Source organism: Herpailurus yagouaroundi, unplaced genomic scaffold, assembly GCF_014898765.1.
Source record: "Herpailurus yagouaroundi ecotype Mexico unplaced genomic scaffold, PumYag 426, whole genome shotgun sequence".
Lineage (NCBI taxonomy): Eukaryota > Metazoa > Chordata > Mammalia > Carnivora > Felidae > Herpailurus > Herpailurus yagouaroundi.
In genome coordinates this window covers 96,447-115,393 of record NW_024412643.1, presented here as the reverse complement: position 1 = coordinate 115,393, position 18,947 = coordinate 96,447, and the positions used below count along the sequence as shown (strand labels likewise).

Below are 18,947 nucleotides of genomic sequence, written 5' to 3'. Positions count from 1 at the left end.
TTCAGGCCGTTATTAGTAAAGATAGTGTCATTATTCAATGGCAGGCTGTACCTAACGTGCTGAGTTCCTTCCTCCCAGCTCTCCATACACAAGACGGATGACCCCAATGACAAGCGCTTCCTCCTGGTGATGAAAGGAGCCCCCGAGCGGATCTTAGAGAAGTGCAGCACCATCATGGTCAATGGCCAGGAGCAGCGTCTGGACAAGAGCACAGCTGAGGCCTTCCACACCGCGTACATGGAGCTGGGAGGCCTGGGGGAGCGTGTACTGGGTGAGCTCTTTGTAGCAGTACCCTTATCCATCACCTGTTGGGTGTGAGGCTCTATGCCAGGTCAGGGCACAAGAGGAGACAGGCTTATTATCTAGCAGAGTAGCTGTGGCACCCACATGAATCACAGAAAGCATGGCAAACAAACATGTATGATAATACTGTATGATAGTACTGAGGAGGGTGGGGTTGCTTCCAGATGAGGAAAATCTGGGAAGATTTTATGGAAGGAGTTACATTTTAAACTCAGCCTTGCATGACAATATTTGAAGGGAGGTGGAAAAAAAGTATTCACAGTAGAAGGAACAACATAAGCCAAAGCACAGAGTTAAAAATGGATGGGGTCTGTGCACACATTGTGAGTGAGCCAGTCTATGTTTAGCGTTGCAGGCGAATGAGACGACATAGTCCTAGGAAATGAGCTGGAAAGATAGACTGCAAGGCATGATATGGAGTGCCTTATGTGGGTGAAGAACTGGGTCATTCCACAGTCAGGAGAGCCACTAAATGCTTTGCAGCAAGTGGACTGATCAGAATGACAGTGTTTTCTAAAGGATAGTTCTTGGCAGCAGCAGGGAGAGGAGAGGCATGGCTCTCAGGAGGAGGTTGCTCCCTCATTCAGGTGAAAGAGGGTGGGAATTTGATCCAAGGCAATAGGAATGTGAAAGAGGGGTCAGACACAAGAGACTTCATGGAGGCAGAACTGGTAAGTCTGAGCAACTAGTTAGAGAAGAAAATTAAGTTTAAAATACTGTTGAAGTTGCTCACTTGCTTATTAGGGAGAAAATAGTGCCAGTTGCAGAGACCAGGGATGTTAGAGGTGGAAGGAACCATGGAAATCCAGCCACTGTGGCAGAAGCCTAACTGTGGTAACTTAAGTGATATCAAAGGGTATGTTCTTAATGAGAATCCTGGGTTGACAGAATGGAACCTGTAAACTACCGAATATGAATTTAAGGTAACAGAAGTTCACGGTTGATGATAAGGCTCATTAAACATCGTAAAAGTTCTTGCCAGTCGAGATGGAATCTGTGGAATGTGTGTTTCTAACAGATATTTGAGCTTGTTAAGCAAATGAAATAATTAAATGAGATAATAATGCTTTAAGCATGCCTTAAATAACCCACAGCACCAGGTTATGTTTTCAGTGCAGGTTTGATACCTATCTGACCCGAATCACTCTAGGAACCTTGTGTTTGACCTCTCAAACTCTGTGCTTTACTAAAACGTGTAAAGCAGTGGGGCATGCTGAAAATAAATTTGATGTGAAAGCTGATGAGAAAGTCATACGACCTTGGAAGTCCCACCAGACACGGGAATCTTTTCTGCTTCAACCCATGAGAGGCAGATGCCTTCTGAGTAATGAAAGGTTCTCCATTCCTAATGGCCTTTCTCTCACACTCACCTTGATTAAAGATGGAGCTTCATACCATTCTCCTGACGCCTCAGATTCTTTCCCCAGTTTGTGCACTGGCACGTTCCGTTTTCTCTGCCTAAAATGGCCTTCTCATCCCACATCTCCCTTCTCTCCCTGGAAAATGTCTAACTCCTCTTTCAAGAATCATCTCACTTCTGACCTCCTTGGGGAAGTCTTTCCTGATTCCCCAGGTGACTCTACTCTGTAACACTCACTGTACTTTTTTATGCTTTATCTCTTATGTCTCTGTCTCCACACTAGACTGAGATATCTCCAGAAGCAAAGGCTGACCCCTCTTGGTTTCTATATCCTTAGAACATAACAGAGAATCCAGTGGGCACCCAGTAAATTACTTTTGAATGAAATACATCCTTCCTAATCACAGCATGCATTATAGAATTGAAATAATGAAACAATTCTGGTATCCACTCAAGTATTAGTAAAATAGTAAAAGTGTATGAAAATGTTCCTCCTTTTCTTTTGTTATTTCTTATCCTAATTTCATTGACTCCCAAATTCATGCACATTCCAGGTTTCTGTCATCTCTACCTGCCAGCAGACGAGTTTCCAGAATCTTATTCATTTGATGTAGACACCATGAACTTTCCCACGTCTAACCTGTGTTTTGTGGGGCTCTTATCAATGATTGATCCCCCCCGGTCCACTGTACCTGATGCGGTCACCAAATGCCGGAGTGCAGGGATCAAGGTGGGAGTTATTGTCCTGACTTAAGAAGTCCTCCATTTATGTTGTACACTTCTCTAAGAATGGTTGTCATAGGAGGTAGTCAGTGTTCAAGTCTCAGGTAAATATCATAATCCCCCACCCCCTTTTTATCTCTACTTTCACATACTAAGATTCTAGTAACCGTCCAATAAAGGCAAAATGATTGTGTCTGTGTGGAACAAACCACAATAGTAACTGCAGTGAGAATGCCATGAATTGACTCTATCTTCCTTGCCCTAAACTATGATAGACAATAAAAGGTTTTATTGCTTAATATTGAGGTTCAGCCTCAAAATCCATTTGCCTTCATGATATCAGAACCAAAATATTAATTCCATTACCATGTTAATAACAAGACTGTTGAAGCAACATGAGGCTCTCTCAGGTAGATATCCACCAGCCCTTTCACAAATAAAGTAACATGCAAGGGAAAGGTCTTCCTCTAATGTCAGAGGAGGAAATGTAAGAAGCTTGGAAGCAAGGATAGATCCAAGGAGATCAGTGTGTCCTTCAGAGACAGTTTTGTCTTTGATCTAAAGATCAAAACCTAGCCATAAGGACAAACCACAATAATCACTCATCACTGATATTAAACTATCCCTACTCTGGCCATCTGAGATTCTCATTGTTCACATGCCTCTCTCATTGTGTTCTAGGTTATTATGGTTACAGGTGATCATCCAATCACAGCCAAAGCTATTGCCAAAAGTGTGGGTATTATTTCAGCCAACAGTGAGACAGTGGAAGACATTGCAAAACGCCTCCACATTGCTGTGGAGCAAGTTAACAAACGGTAAGCACAGAACCAATGTAGCAGAAACATTCTTATCCAAGTTCGTATCCTTGTTGGCTCTAAAGAGCTGTGCAATTTGGAGCAAATCCCTTTTTTTGCCAGACATTATCTCAGGGTAATGCTAGGCTGTATTGGTACCATGAAAATTACCCATTATGTACTCCTTGTATGAAATTTAAAAAACCCAGTGGAGTAGACCGGAAAACTTCAGTGCCAAATTTAGAGTGAGAAAAACTGAAACAAAATTTATATGAAATTACTTGCTGTCAATCCAGTTGTATAATCGGAATATTAAGAACCCTCTGTGTTTGGTACACTCCCCTAGGGCTCATTTTGAGTATTTATTCAGTTGCTTCCTGAGGAAAGATTCGGTTTTCCATAGTGTCTCCTAATTCTTGTAATCATGTCTATCCTTTAGTCCACTCATCCATCCATTCAGTCATGTATTAACTTTCAACAGTTAATTGTTGAGTGCCAACAAGGTACCCGGCACGGTGCTAGACACTGGAACTATAGCAGCAAAGAGACCAGACACTATCCCTGCCCTTGGGAAGCTTTCCATCTAGGTTGAGGGACAGAAAAATAAAAACTATTTGTGATGTCATAAGTACAGTGAAGGAGACACATAGGGGACAAGGGTTCTAGCAGTGGGAGGAGAGTCACCTTGACTGTTGATAATTCAGATGACCAAAGACTCCAAAGTCTTAGTGTAAAAATAAATATTGGCTTTATTATAACTTCACACATGTTGGGGGGAAAGGGAGAGACCAATGAACCCCCTCTAGTTAACCCAAGCATTTATGCCTTTTAGAATACCAAGCTGTCAGGTAATAAATTATTACCTGAGCAACAAATTACCACTTAAGACAACCCAACAGAATTATAGCCTCTGGGCACAGCAACAATATCTGAAGTCCGAGTATTCCAATGCTCCTTTGTATAAACAACATTCATCTACAAAAGCTTTTTGGAGCTTTTGTTTATTTGCTTTGTTTTTAAAAATAATAGGATTACGCATTTTCATGCAACTCACCACACTGAATAGGGGTTGGGATGGATACTTTGGTGAATGTTTTCAGTTATTCACTGTGTCAACTGTAGCTTCATGATCATGTAATACTTGTACTTTTGCAGCTGTGGGGAGAAAGGACACACCCTTTTCTTATCTTACTTTCTCATATATATATATATATATATATATATATATATTTTTTTTTTTTTTTTTTTTACCAGAACATAGAAACACCTGTATTTTGAGTCAAGTGCTAGAATTCTAGAATTTAGCACCAACAGGAAAACACAGACCTAAAAATGCTCAAAACAAACAAGTGTAAAGAAAAAGGCATGCAGTGTTTTGTACATAGAGTGTAGAAGCTGAGATTTGAAGGCTAAAATGTGGAGTGTTAGTCAAGGGAAGAGGAGGTGAGAGAAGCCCATTCCTGGCAAAGGCAGAAAGACCTGTGAAGGCCTGAGGGCAGTGGAGGGTATGGAGGTATGGAGGGCTCAGAGCTGGGAGGTCCAGTGGGCTGCAGGAGAGAGCCAGCCAAAGGGGAAGTGACGCTCAACAGCACAGGCTGCACCCGGCCTTGCAGACCAGGTTAGGGACTCAGGGGTCTGCTCTAAGTGCAGTGGAAAGCCTCTGAAATATTTTAGCATGGAACAATACAATCAGATCTGTGTAATTAATTACACTTTCTAGAACCTTACTTTTATCGGCAGCAGATAATAGTTTTCCTCAAAGAAGACCTCAATAAATTGTTCTCCCTACACAGCTCATTACACAGTAGACACTATAAGTCTGAAATAAACAACAAAGAATTGTTACCTGTGTGTTTTGGCAAAAACTGAATTCTAGGACCCAAAACATGAACAGGAAGTTACATTGCCCCAGGAATGTTCCCACCCATTCCTACAAAGCAAAAGATTTATTCCTATTGTTGTATGATACCAGGAAATGGCCTTATTTTTTTAACCTCAGTTTACTGTCTTGAAATGGAGACCAGCGTGTCCCCAGAACTCATAACCGCTATCATCCCACTAGATAGAGTATTAGGTTCAAGGACATTGGATTCCAGGTAAAATTCAAAGAGACTTCGGCCCATTTCCTGCCCAGAACAGCATTTTAGTATAAGATCCAACCTTTGGCCTCACTCAGTTCCTTCTGGCCCTTCTAGGGATGCTAAAGCTGCGGTGGTGACTGGCACAGAGCTGAAGGACATGAGCCCAGAACAGCTGGATGAGCTCTTAACCAACTACTCAGAGATTGTCTTTGCTCGAACATCCCCCCAGCAGAAGCTGATCATTGTAGAGGGCTGTCAAAGGCAGGTGGGTGGACAGCAGTTCCCAAAGAATCTTCCAGGTCTGTCACTGTCCTGTGGGGAAATTTGGGGCTAAGATCTGGATCCCAGATCAGGGCTATGGCACTTTTTAAACCCTTCAAGAAACAATTCTTTGCCCGTTTTTATCACCTTACATTTCTACCCTCTCAGGGGGCTGACCCTCCACCCTTCTTTGAGACCCTCCTGCATGCACACCTTTCTGACAGTGAAGCATTTGGTGCTGTGGTAGGTGTGATTATAGAGAGATTTTAAAGTGTAAGATATACACATGCACCCCAATGTTTCTAGCAACACTATCAACAACAGCCAAAGTATGGAAAGAGCCCAAATGTCCATCGCTGGATGAATGGATAAAGAAGATGTGGTATTTATATACAATGGAGTATTACTCAGCAATCAAAAAGAATGGAATCTTGCCATTTGCAGCTACGTGGATGGAACTAGAGGGTATTATGCTAAGTGAAATTAGTCAGAGAAAGACAAATATCATAGACTTCACTCATATGAGGACTTTAAGACACAGAACAGATGAACACAAGGGAAGGGAAGCAAAAATAATATAAAAACAGGGAGGGGGACAAAACATAAGAGACTCTTAAATATGGAGAACAAACAGAAGGTTACTGGAGGGTTTGTGGGAGGGGGATGGGCTAAATGGGTGAGGGGCATTAAGGAATCTACTCCTGAAATCATTGTTGCACTATATGCTAACTAAGTTGGATGTAAATTTAAAAAATAAAATTAAAATTAAAAAAAATAAAAGTGTAAGATATAGAGCAAAAACTGTAAAGACACAAGATATGAAATATCCACTTTAGCCTGCCACACACATGGTTTTAATTATCGAGCATGTTGTTCTTGCTCCAGGATTTCCCGGCTTTATCTTTTCCCAAAAACAAGCCCTTCATTTCAGCTCCAGTCATCCTTATATCCTCCAGAGGAAGGGGAGACTGTGTTGATCTTGTCCTACCCGTGACCCCTTAGGCCTGCTGTCTCCTGTTTTCTCATGTGTCCCCACAGAATGCAGTTGTTGCTGTGACAGGGGATGGAGTTAATGACTCTCCGGCTCTAAAGAAGGCAGATATTGGGATTGCCATGGGGATAGCAGGTTCTGATGCGGCCAAAAATGCAGCTGACATGGTCTTGTTGGATGACAACTTTGCATCCATAGTCACAGGAGTGGAGGAAGGTGAGTGAGGTCTCAGGTGATCTTACTGAGACAGGGGTCACTTGGGGGTCCAAGAGCAAATCCTATAGAAGAACATCTTTGCCTAGGTCGCCTGATCTTCGACAACCTAAAGAAGACTATCGCCTATACCCTGACCAAGAACATTGCTGAGCTGTGCCCCTTTCTGATCTACATCATTGTTGGGCTCCCTCTGCCTATTGGCACCATTACGATCTTGTTCATCGACTTGGGCACAGACATAGTAAGTAGCACTAAAGGGAACAGGATCTGATAACTAATGTAAACTTCAGGGTCATTACCTTCAAGGGCAAGGAGACGGACGAAATCCGTTCTCCTCGAACTTCGATGTAACAGGGCCTGAATTTCTGCATTTCTAGTAATTCTTACGTGATACCGATTCTGCTGGTCCACCAGCCACATCTTAAAGCAAAGTACTAGAGGGGCACCTGGGTGGCTCGGTCGGTTAAGCGTCCGACTTCAGCTCAGGTCACAATCTCGCAGTCCGTGAGTTCGAGCCCCACGTCGGGCTCTGGGCTGATGGCTCAGAGCCTGGAGCCTACTTCTGATTCTGTGTCTCCCTCTCTCTCTGCCCCTCCCCCGTTCATGCTCTGTCTCTCTCTGTCTCAAAAATAAATAAACGTTAAAAAAAAATTAAAAAAAAAAAAGCAAAGTACTAGAGAGATCCGTCAAATGTTTGGAAGTTAAAACCACTTCACCTCGTGTAAGAGCTTTTCAAGACATGAATTCTTCACCCTCCCCCCAAGATATGCGATTCATTGGTTTCAGCTCATGTGCCTCCCTCCCCTTTGGAGAAGAAAGCACTATCACTAAATAGCCCCTGTAACACTGCGGGCCCAATGGCCACCGTGATAACCCACCCCTGCCCCTTGTTAAGTAAAAGAATCTGTGGTCTGGAAGCCCCTCACCTAAACACAGTAAGAACTAGCAGTTATTAACACTTTATCAGGCCTCATATTGACCTACAATAACATCACCTAAACCCTCCCTTCTTCTAGTATGTATCCATTTAAGAAAGCATCATGACAGTTATCCACATGGCTCCAGCTTACACAGGCAAAGGGAGGAAAAGGCAATAGGGAGCGAACAGAATTCGCAGTGAGAATGGCCCTGCAAATGGCCGGCTTCTACCCTCTTGTTTTATGTAATACCCAGGCAATCTCCACATTGCAGAGACACTAAAGCCATCTTTACCTTAGAGGGGAATTGGGGTCCTTCATGGTTTACAGTCAGATCACTTTGCAGGCTCTTTCAGTTTGCTTCGTTTTCTCCACTGCAGTGCTTCTTGCAGTGTGGTCAGGGCATCACCTGGGAACTTGTTAGAAATGCAGATTCTCTGGCCTTGGGAAAGTCTGGGGGTGGGGGGTGGGGCCCAGCGATCTGTCCTTAAAAGTCCTTCCAGGTGGGAGGGCCTGTGAGAGAACCAGTGTGACCTAGTGGCATGCCGAAGGAGGAGAGGATGGCAGGAAAAATCTGCCCCAGAGGGGAAAAGTGTTTTATAATTAGCATCTTTAGAACTGCCAGCACATGTTGATAATAAAAAGTAGATTGATTTTTAAAGCCAACTATTTTTTTTAATGTTTATTTATTTTTGAGAGAGAGTGAGAGAGCCAAAGTGTGAGCTGGGGAGGGGCAGAGAAAGAGGGAGACACAGAATCCAAAGCAGGCTCCAGGCTCCGAGCTGTCAGCACAGAGCCCAACATGGGGCTCAAACCCACAAACAGTGAGATCATGACTTGAGTTGAAGTCAGAAGCTTAACTGACTGAGCCGCCTAGGCGCCCCCCCTTACTCTTTTCAATTTCTTCTTCTTTTTTTTTAATGTTTATTTCTGAGAGAGAGGGACAGAGCGCGAGCAGGGGAGGGGCAGAGAGAGAGGGAGACACAGAATCCAAAGCAGGCCCCAGGCTCCAAGCTGTCAGCACAGAGCCCGACGTGGGGCTTGAACTCATGAACCACGAGATCATGACCTGAGCCAAAGTTGGACACTTAATCGACTGAGCCACTTAGGTGCCCCTAAAGCCAACTGTTTTTAAATTCTCTAGAGACAATCCACCCCCATTGTCTACACCCTGGATAGACCAGTTCCATAACCCCGTAACCCCACCACCATTATCATCCACCACCCCACCACCTACCCTGAGGCCCCTGGCTATGCCACTGCCACTGTCACTCTGTTGGTACCGCACAGTGTTTCAGGGCTAGGCCTCACAGACTCTCTCCCCATCTAGATTCCCTCTATTGCCTTGGCTTATGAGAAAGCTGAAAGTGACATTATGAACAGGAAGCCTCGCCATAAGAAGAAGGACAGACTGGTGAACCAGCAACTTGCCATATACTCTTACCTGCACATTGGTACGATGAGAGCACCTCTCACCTGTCATACGAGGGACCTCCCAGAGAATGCATTCCAGTCACAGGCAGAAACTGTTTTTCCTTCTGGGGTGGGGTTGGGATGAGAGGAGAAACCAAGAGGAGAATGAGTGCACACGCAATTCTGAAGTCATTCTAGAACCTCTACCCTTACCTCTTTTGTGCTTTTAGGTCTCATGCAAGCTGTGGGAGCTTTTGTTGTGTATTTCACCGTGTATGCGCAGGAGGGCTTTAAACCCAGCATTCTTGCTGACCTCCGGGTAGAATGGGAAAACGGCAATGTGAATGACTTAGAAGACAGCTACGGACAGCAATGGGTAAGGGAAGGAGACTCTCCCTTCAACGTCCTCCTGTTTCTCCCCTCCTCTCACGGCCTTGTCCAGACTCACGCAGAACTTTCAATTCCCTGGACAGCCTTAATGAGACAGAGAAAGTAAAAGTTTTCTCAGTTAATAGGGCTTGTGGGCCCCTTGGTTACATTGGTTTGGCCTTTGCCAGGACTCAGCCTTCTCTCTTGAATCACATGCCTTGAGGTCACTTTTCTTACTTTGGCTTTGCAATTGTTTTGGAGGAGTAACCAGTCCAACAACACCCACAGTTGGGCCATATCAATTAAGTTAGCATCTTTCCCTACTCAACTGGTTAAAGAAAATAAAGTTTCTTTCCAAGCACAAGGAGATGATCCTTTGTCAATCGTGGTGAGGTGGGGAGAAAGTAAAGCTTTATAGAACTGCATGGAAATCTCCTTCAAGTTTTCCATCTGGGGTCTCACGGTCTCCTCTTTGTCCATTGACAGACATGGTACCAGAGGAAATACTTAGAATGGACAGGCTACACAGCTTTCTTTGTTGGCATCATGGTCCAGCAGATAGCGGATGTGCTCATCAGGAAAACCAGAAGGAACTCCATCTTCCAGCAGGGCCTCTTTAGGTACTGCCCACATCCAGCCTTATAGTTCAGCCCTGGGCCTTCGACACAGGAATGATGAGGGTCATGCCCGTGACTCCACCGGTGTGTGGCCCTGTGGCCACGTGAATTCAGAATCTGTTTGCTTTTATGTTTCTTGTAGAAATAAAGTCATCTGGCTGGGGATTGCCTCACAGATTATCATTGCTTTAATCCTCTCCTATGGGCTTGGAAGTGTCACAGCCCTGAATTTCACGATGCTCCGGTGAGTTTCTCTTCAACAGTGGGCAGGAAAGAGCCAGCCCTGTTATTATTTTTTTTAATGTTTATGTATTTTTGAAAGAGAGAAAGAGTGAGTGTGGAGGGGCAGAGAAAGAGGGAGAAGGGGATCTGAAGCGGGCTCCTGCTGATGGCAGAAAGCCCAATGTGGGGCTTGAACTCACGAACCGTGAGATCATGACCTGAGCTGAAATCGGACGCTTAACTGACTGAGCCAGCCAGGCACTCCAGAGATAGCCATATTCTGAGCTGTCACAGCCTAAGTGAACATTAGGATTCCAGGGAACTCTTTCCTCTCCAGGCTTTCAAAAGAGGTAAGACTGACTCTGTGCTATATTAGAGACTTAGACCTGCTAGTTTTCCCAGAAGAGGAAATGGGTTTCACCATCCCAGCTCTACCCTCATCTAATAGGACACTTCATAGGCAGATGTTGCTTCTACCAGTCACAGTCTGGTAAAATAAGAAGCTTCCCAGTTTTACACTATATGACCCAATATTGTTCTGTCCAGTAAGGCAGAGAAAATGAACAAGAAGCCCTCTGCCCATGGGCAGGAAGCTGGGCCTTTTCTTTGGATGCACTCAGACTGACTTTCCTCCCTCCTGCTTCCAGGCCTCAGTACTGGTTTGTGGCTGTGCCATATGCCATTCTGATTTGGGTGTATGATGAGGTCCGAAAACTTTTCATCAGACTCTACCCTGGAAGTAAGTAGTAACATAATTTTTGAAACTCTGTTTATCCACTTCAACAGACTCCCCATTTCTCATTAACTTTTTCTACCTCCACAGGCTGGTGGGACAAGAACATGTATTACTAAGACCACCTCACTTCCCAAGATTCCCAGTTGCACATTGAGCCTGTTCTTTATCTTCTGGCTGCTGTCTGGGAGACCACTGCAATAAGGACTTATCCAAATGCAGAAAGAGAAGGCAGAAAGCAGTATGAAAGATACTCACTGAGGTTTTGTACTTTCAAGCAGAAATTCAACAGTTTATATATGATTTGCATCTCTATTTCCGTCTCCTTGTTTAGAAATATGTGAATTTCAAGGGAATGGAGTAGGGAAGAATGACATGTAAGTGTATATAAAGTCCACTCATGTTAAATTGCCTTAGGTGATGCAGCCAGCTGCTCAGATTTCCCTGCTAGATAGAATTGGTCAAACCTCCATTCCATACCCTATTAAAAGCCCAGTGACCTTCCTAGATTTCTCTGAATTCCCAGAGAGCTTATAACTTCATGGTCACCCTGCTCAAAAGTTAATTCAGCTGAAGAGTTGCAAGAGGTGGAAGTAATGGCAGGTTTACATCACAGTAACATGGACAACCTCAGTTTTGACCCTGAGACATCTTTCTTAACAGTCAACCACCCATCTGCAGCCCTCATCATCTGGCCAGTCCTGTCGGTGCCCTTCCTCCCTCATTGCCTTCCACTCCCGAGACTGACCCACCAACTCCTCCCAAACTGAGCTCCGTGTCCGTTTTGCATATCCCAGTCCAAATGCTCTCTCGACTCAAAGGAGTTTTCAGTTATCAGGATTCAACCTCAGTAGAGAAGAACTGGGGTTTAAAACAGTAATATTTATTTCTCATAAAATGGTTGCAAAGCACTCTCTGGCATTAATTTTATGTCATGATTTAACTTCGCTTTATTCGTGTGTAACACATACATCCATGTTGACAGCCCCTAAGAGGCTTCATTTTAAGTAAAAGATGTTTTATAAAACCCGGTCTCATTGTGGTATTTTAATTAATTTGGGTTTTTCTAGAATGCAGAACATAGGGCACCAAAAAATGAGATGTGAGGGGCATCTGGGTGGCTCAGTTGGTTGAGTGTCCGACTTCAGCTCAGGTCATGATCTCGTGGTCTGTGACTTCGAGCCCCACACCGGGCTCTGTGCTGACAGCTCAGAGCCTGGAGCCTGCTTCGGATTCTGTGTCTCCCTCTCTCTCTGCCCCTCCCCTGCTCATGCTCTGTCTCTCTCTGTCATAAATAAAAAAAAAACATTTAAAAAAATGAGATGTAATTTCAATTTTTTTTTCTTCTTTCAGTCATTTTACTTTTCTATGGCAGGTCTAAAATATAGGGTTTACCTTCTGAACTCCCCTCTCCAATATCCCCGTTCTATATCCCAAGTCAGGATTTCTGGGGGAGGATACACCTTTCATCACTGGCCCTAGGGAAAGCAATTTTTGTAGCACTGACTTGACAGAACCTGAAAATTACATGTGGTTAAACTTTCCCATTCCCAGCCTACCCCATCACCTCTCCTCCATTGCTCATTTAAACAAGGATATTCTGCTGCTGATGGCTCTAGGCTGGTGTCTCTGGAACAGGAAGAGGGGGACACAGAGCCATAGTACTCGGTCATTTTCTCAGGGGTCACATTGAGAAGCATAAAAGAGGTCAGGGGCCATCATTGTAGCTTTATGTAAATAGCTTATAATATACAATGTATATTATGTGTGTATATGTAAGTGAAAATCGTATGGCTGTCCTCAAGGTCTTTCATCTGTATTTTTAGCCCCAATTATCACTGGGTTAATCTCACATCAGTAGTAGCAGTGAACTGGAAACCCTTCCAGGCAGCGACATCATGACCTTCTCATTCCAGTCTTGACAAGGCAGCTAATGCTTTCTAAACTTCAACTAAGAATAATTTGTCCTCACTCTGTTTCCTGCCAGGCTGTCTGAGTGCTCCTGGATGTGAAGGTTGGTAGCTCTTGGTCCCGCCAGAGCCAGCCAGGGAAGCTATAAATACAACACAACGCTCTAAGGGGTTTCACTTGACTTTGAAGTAAGTTTGAAAGGAGTAACATATGAAGTAGATGTCTCTTCACAGCAGGAGTCCTATCTAGAATTACTTTCATATTGTACATACACTACTCTTGCAAAAAGTTGACACTCAAATATTTGTAAAATGAACACATAACTAAGGAATTCCAGAAATGAGAGTCATAGATCAAATAGCTTTCTTAAGTGGTAGACAGAATAAGGCAATAAAATCCCATATCAGAGGTTATTTTTGTTTGTTTGTTGGAGGGACTATTTCATTGACCCACTAAGGTAGGCCTAGATACATTTTAGAAAAAATAGCAGAGTTAATTTTAATTGGTGTGGCACATTCACAGCAACTCAGACAGATAAAAATGAGGCCAGATTTATTGAGTCTTTATTTTTTTAATCTATGTTTTATTCAGATTATAAAATTGCAGCTCATTTTAGAAAACTCTAATATCCAAGAGTAAAAAGAAAATTAAAATCATCCTGAATCTAACTACCTAGTAACATATAACATAGTAGTTATTTCCTTGGGGTTTTTCTATACATATATATTTTCAGGCAAAATTGAAATACAAAGTTTTCCATTCTGCCTTTTTACTCACCATTGAAGATGTGGGGGTTTTTTGGTCTTTTTTTTTTATGTTTACTTTTGAGGGAAAGAGAGACAGAGAGAGAGGAGGGGCCGAGAGAGGGGGCGGACAGAGGATCTGAAGTGGGCTTTGTACTTACAGCAGGCAGCCTGATGTGGGGCAAGAACTCATGAACCACAAGATCATGATCTGAGCTGAAGTTGGACACTTAACCAACTGAGTCACCCAGGCGCCCCTGAAGACATGTTTTTTAATAATGTGCAATATTCCATACTGAGAGTACTTTAATCACATCCCCATTGTTGGTTGATTTATTTCAAACTATTCATCTTTAACAACAACCAAAAAAAGGCTGTATCTTGTCATTAAATCTTGTACTACATCTCTGATTATTTTATATTTTTAATTTTTTTTAATGTTTATTTATTTTTGAAAGAGAGAGACACAGAGCACAAGCAGGGGTGGAGCAGGGAGAGAGGGAGACACAGAATCTGAAGCAGGCTCCAGGCTCTGAGCTGTCAGCACAGAGCCTGATGCAGGGCTTGAACCCACAAGCCATGAGATCATGGCCTGAACCAAAGTCAGACACTTAACTGACTGAGCCATCTAGGCGCCCCTCTCTGATTATTTTATAATTGATTTCTATGGAATGGAGTGGAAACAAAATGGAGCATTTTAAAGGCCCTTGATACACATTACCAAGTTTCTTTTCAGATAAGCTGTCTCAATTTACATTCCTGTCAGCAATAATAAAGTGAATATTTATTTTGCCTGTCATTAGACATGAAAGATTTATCAACTCTAAGAGATTTTTATTTATTCACCAAAGATGTAGATTGCCCACTGTGCAGTCTGAGCATACAGCAGGGAACAAGACAGAATCATGGAGCTGGTACTCCAATGGAGTGGCAGAAAAAATATAATTGCAAAAGGGTTTGAAAAGACATAATGAGGCTTAGAGAGTAAACTATAGGATGGGGAGGTGTGGTAAGCCTACTTTAAGTGGGGTGGTCAGGAAAGTCCTTTTTCTTTTAATTTTTTTAAATGTTTTATTTATTTTTGAGAGAGAGACAGAGTGCAAGCTGGGGACGGGCAGAGAGAGAGGAGGACACAGAATCTGAAGCAGGGTCCAGGCTCCAAGCCGTCAGCACAGAGCCCGACGCGGGGCTCAAACCCACAAACCGTGAGATTATGACCTGAGCTGAAGTCGGACACTCAACCAACTGAGCCACCCAGGCACCCCAGGAAAGTCCTTTTTGAGGAGGTAAGTGACAAGGAGCAGCCACTGTCAAGAACAGAGAGAAGAGAATTCCAGAAGAGGGGACACAGTGAGGTGTGGACAGCAGGGACATGAACAGCAGGTGGCAGGAATATGGACAGCAACAGGAATTAACAGAATTAACAGCCTGGTTAATCAGGCAGTTGGAGAAACAGGCAAGAATCTGTTCACATAGGGTCTCATAGTCCTTATGAAGGAGGTTGGATTTCATTACAAATACAATGTCACACTATTAAAGTTTATTAATAAAGGCAGTGATTTGCTCCAGTTTACATGTTACAATCACATGGGCTTCTACATAGAGGACAGGAGGGGGGCCAGGAAAGAATGGATGTAAGGAGGTGAGTTAGGCAAGTAAAGCTATGATTTAGACTATGCAGGTGGTAACAGGTATGAGAACAGTGTGTGAAGTGCACTTGGCTCTTGTGTGTGTGTGTGCCTTTAACTATATAAACACTTCCATGGAAGAATTTTGTAAGGGAAGTTACCTGTAGATGATCCAAATCAGGCCACTAGAAAGGTCACCAACTTCCCTGACTCCATGATCATCAAGATGAGAGAAAGAAAAAATATTGAGGCAAGGATCTTCCTCCTAGGAGACTTCTTAAATAGATAGAACTAGATATACATCTAAATGTACATATGCTAGTTGCTCCTGACTCTACATTTATAAAGAGCATAAGGTCTCCACATTCATTCATTCTGCCATCATCATTCCACCTGTGGAGTTTAATGTCTCCCAAACAGAACAGTAAAAATAGCTAATATTTATTAAATACCCTATTACATCCTGGGCACTGTGACACCTTCCTAAAAGCATTGTCTCATTAATGCTTACAACAACTGGACCAGTTAGTAGTGTCAACCTTGCATTACAAATAAGGAAAGGGAGACTCAGGTGAAGTAACTTGCCCAGTGCTGTGGATTTCTTCTGCTCCACTAAGCGCTCAATTTTAGAATCTGTGAAATGATGTAGAGAGAATTTGTGCTTCCATGGAAAACTACCTGCTTGTCTAGATCACACCCTTCAGGTGTTATTTAAAGTTATCAAGAACTGACAGCAATTCAAAATATTCCTTGTCTATAGATATGCAAAAGACTCCCATCTCCTGAGGGACAATCCTCCTTCCTCTGGAAAAGCCAGGTTCACTCCATTTGCACAATCTTCTGACATTCCTTGACTACAAAGAAATACATGCTTTCTGTCCTTTCAACCGGTTCTAACAACTGGTTCCTACATCTAAATAATAAGCCAATAAAATCTTTAAGACTTGTTCATTCCATTGCTTCTAGAGCCATGATTTTATCTTTTCTTTGAAAAATATCCTTTCACAATGAAAAGAGAGGAAGAAAACTGCCATTCACTCCTTTCAGGGGCTCCTAGCTTTGGTGCAGTTGGATATCTACCAACTCCAGGGGGGCTAATCTTCCCCAGCCAGCTGCCCACACAAGCCCCAGGGCCTGCCTTCCATTTTCCACTTTTGCTTCATTGATGCTGTTTTTTCCACCTCAGACCAGCTCTCTGGCCAGGCTCCTTCCTCCCCAGACCCCATTCTTTGTTCTCGACCCTCTCCTCTTACATACCAGAACACAACTCACCAGATTTTATCTTCTCGGTCCAGAGGCTCTAAGATAAAATGTAATGGAAATTTAAGACAAAAACCTGATTTACTTTAAAGAGACAGAAGCTCCCCTCTACAGAGTTATTGTAAAGATAAACAAATGTTGTAGAGAAAAGCACTGTGTAAGCCTGAAAATACAAGAATTTATTAGTTTTTTTTCTTTTTGCATTTTATAGTCATAACATGGAATTTCTCCCTCTTGCTTTCATTTTTCAACAAAATCAAGTACGTGCTAGGTATACAGCACCAGGCTAAAAGATGTGAGGAAACTAGGATTGATTAGTGTGGTGCTAGCCTCGTAGGAGCAAATGATACAACAGGAAAGGCACGTTTGTAAATGGGCTGTGGATCGAGGTCAGGGTTTGACACAGGCAGCAGAGGTATTCAGACCACCCTCCGCAGGTCTACTCAGCCGTTAGGAGGTGGGATTTCAATGGCAGAGATGAGGCAGAGCATCGCAGCTAGGGAAAGGAGCAGGCAGGGGCCAGAGGTGTGTTCCAGTAGGTCACAGTGTGTCCCAGGGCCAGTCCCCTTCAAGGTAGGTTTTAAGATACCCAGGTGAAGTAACTGGAGGGCAGACAGACACATCTTCTGAACTCTGTGTGCCTGGGTCCAGTATTCTTCCTGGTTGCCCCTGGGGGGCTGCAGTATCTGTGACCAAACCCCCAAGAGACAGAAATAAAGTTGCCTGTGGGAGTAAAAATCAAATGAACTCATCCAGGGCCAAAGCAGAGATGGCAGAGTTATCTTAAATAAGACCCATGCTAAAGACTGTCAGTCAGAAAGCAGCTGTTCACAACAGAGACAAAGAAAAGGAATGCTGAGGCCTGGTTGATAAACCCACTCATGCCTGTCAAAAGGAAGGAGCCTGGTCTCACCGACCCATGTGATGGCTCCCCTGGTAGGTCTAGACCTAAGGTGAGGACAGGTATTGGCAGGCCCACATCAGGTCACAAACCACATCTGCTTTCCCTAATTCCAAATTCATGTATCGACTTTCTGACTTCTGAATCAACCAGGGGAGGAAAGCCTGGCTGGGGAACGTAAAGACCTCATGCCCATGGCAGTTATTTCATAATGTTAATTTATTACACCAGCATCTCGTTGACATACTTGAGCCTCTATGACATCAGTCATGGTGGAATAATTTGACCCTCTGAAGCCATAAATTCCCTGGAGAAGACTAAAGGGCCACTGCCCCTGACAGGTCTGTGATCACTCCTTTTAATGTCTAGGGTGGGAAACCATGGGCTGGTCCTAGGGGACAATGGGAGGTAAGCCAGGATAGCAGACAGTGGAGCCCTTGAGTGACTGGCTCAGGAGTCAGGCCTTTGTTCAACAGGCAAACAAGCCCATAGGTGTAAAGCACCTAGAAGAGTTCCTAGCACCTAGTAGCAGCTCAAAAGGTGTTTGCTATCCTTATTAGAACTTCACAAGTCCTTATTGGCCTGCAAGGCCCTGTGCAATGTGCCTTTGACCTCTATTCTGTGATCTGTTCACACAGGCCTTGACCTGGCTCCTTCAGGATACCAAGTGGTCACCCAGCTTGGGACCTTTGTGCTGGCTGCTCACTCTACTAGAAATGCTTTCTCCCAAATACCCCCAGGCTTCTTTCCATCCCACCCTTCCCAGATCTGTCTGATGACTACCAACACCCCAACACTACCTTCCCCTTTCCATGCTTCATTTTTCTCCTTAGCAATTCTCAGTACCTGACATGCTCCGTGTTTTACATGATGATCTGTTTGGTTGCCTGTCTCCCCATGGACAAGCCCTGAGATGTAAGCTCCCAGAGGCCAAGAACTTTGGTCTCGTTGGTTCATTGATAAGGCCTAGAAAAGTACCTGGCACATAGTACATGCTCAATAATTATATGATGAATGGATGATTGGAGGAGCTTGGAACAGACTGTCAACAAGGGAATGAGTTAAGAAAACAGACCTAGAAACAGAAGCATGAAAAGACCTATACTCAGAAGACAGAAGGAAAGGAGAGGGATTCAGAAGTGAAGGAGAAAAGGATTATTCGTAGTGGAAAAGCATCTGGGCCTTGGAGTCAGATAGACAGAGCTAGGTTAAATACTGCTTTCCATTTATTACATTACTATGGCATTCTCTCAGTATTCATCTGTCATCTCTAGAATAGGGATAATGATATCTGCCTCACGGGGCAGCTGAGGGCATGAACTTATGAGGCCCTCATGTCTTTCAGTTGCTGCTCCTTCTTTTTTCACTTTATAGTCACCAGATGTAGATCTATTTTTTCATTAACACTGACATACATATGTAATTTTAATTAATGGGGTCCTATTATACTATGCATATTATACTTTAATTTTTTTTTGGGGGGGGGGACAGAGAGAGACAG

The 18,947-nt window shown here is 43.5% G+C and overlaps 1 protein-coding gene across 1 annotated transcript in view; it reads left to right on the top strand.

Moving 5' to 3' along the window:
* Nucleotides 1-12,035, top strand: part of ATP12A (ATPase H+/K+ transporting non-gastric alpha2 subunit) — a 28,501-nt gene extending 16,466 nt beyond the window's left edge. Inside the window, exons 12-23 of the mRNA XM_040463746.1 lie at nucleotides 79-271; nucleotides 2,218-2,393; nucleotides 3,068-3,204; nucleotides 5,379-5,529; nucleotides 6,564-6,732; nucleotides 6,819-6,973; nucleotides 8,980-9,103; nucleotides 9,293-9,438; nucleotides 9,918-10,051; nucleotides 10,191-10,292; nucleotides 10,918-11,009; nucleotides 11,094-12,035. Coding sequence (XP_040319680.1) covers nucleotides 79-271; nucleotides 2,218-2,393; nucleotides 3,068-3,204; nucleotides 5,379-5,529; nucleotides 6,564-6,732; nucleotides 6,819-6,973; nucleotides 8,980-9,103; nucleotides 9,293-9,438; nucleotides 9,918-10,051; nucleotides 10,191-10,292; nucleotides 10,918-11,009; nucleotides 11,094-11,122 — 1,608 coding nt within the window. The 3' untranslated portion in view covers nucleotides 11,123-12,035. The remainder of the gene's footprint in view (nucleotides 1-78; nucleotides 272-2,217; nucleotides 2,394-3,067; nucleotides 3,205-5,378; nucleotides 5,530-6,563; nucleotides 6,733-6,818; nucleotides 6,974-8,979; nucleotides 9,104-9,292; nucleotides 9,439-9,917; nucleotides 10,052-10,190; nucleotides 10,293-10,917; nucleotides 11,010-11,093) is intronic.
* The last annotated feature ends 6,912 nt before the right edge of the window (nucleotides 12,036-18,947 follow it).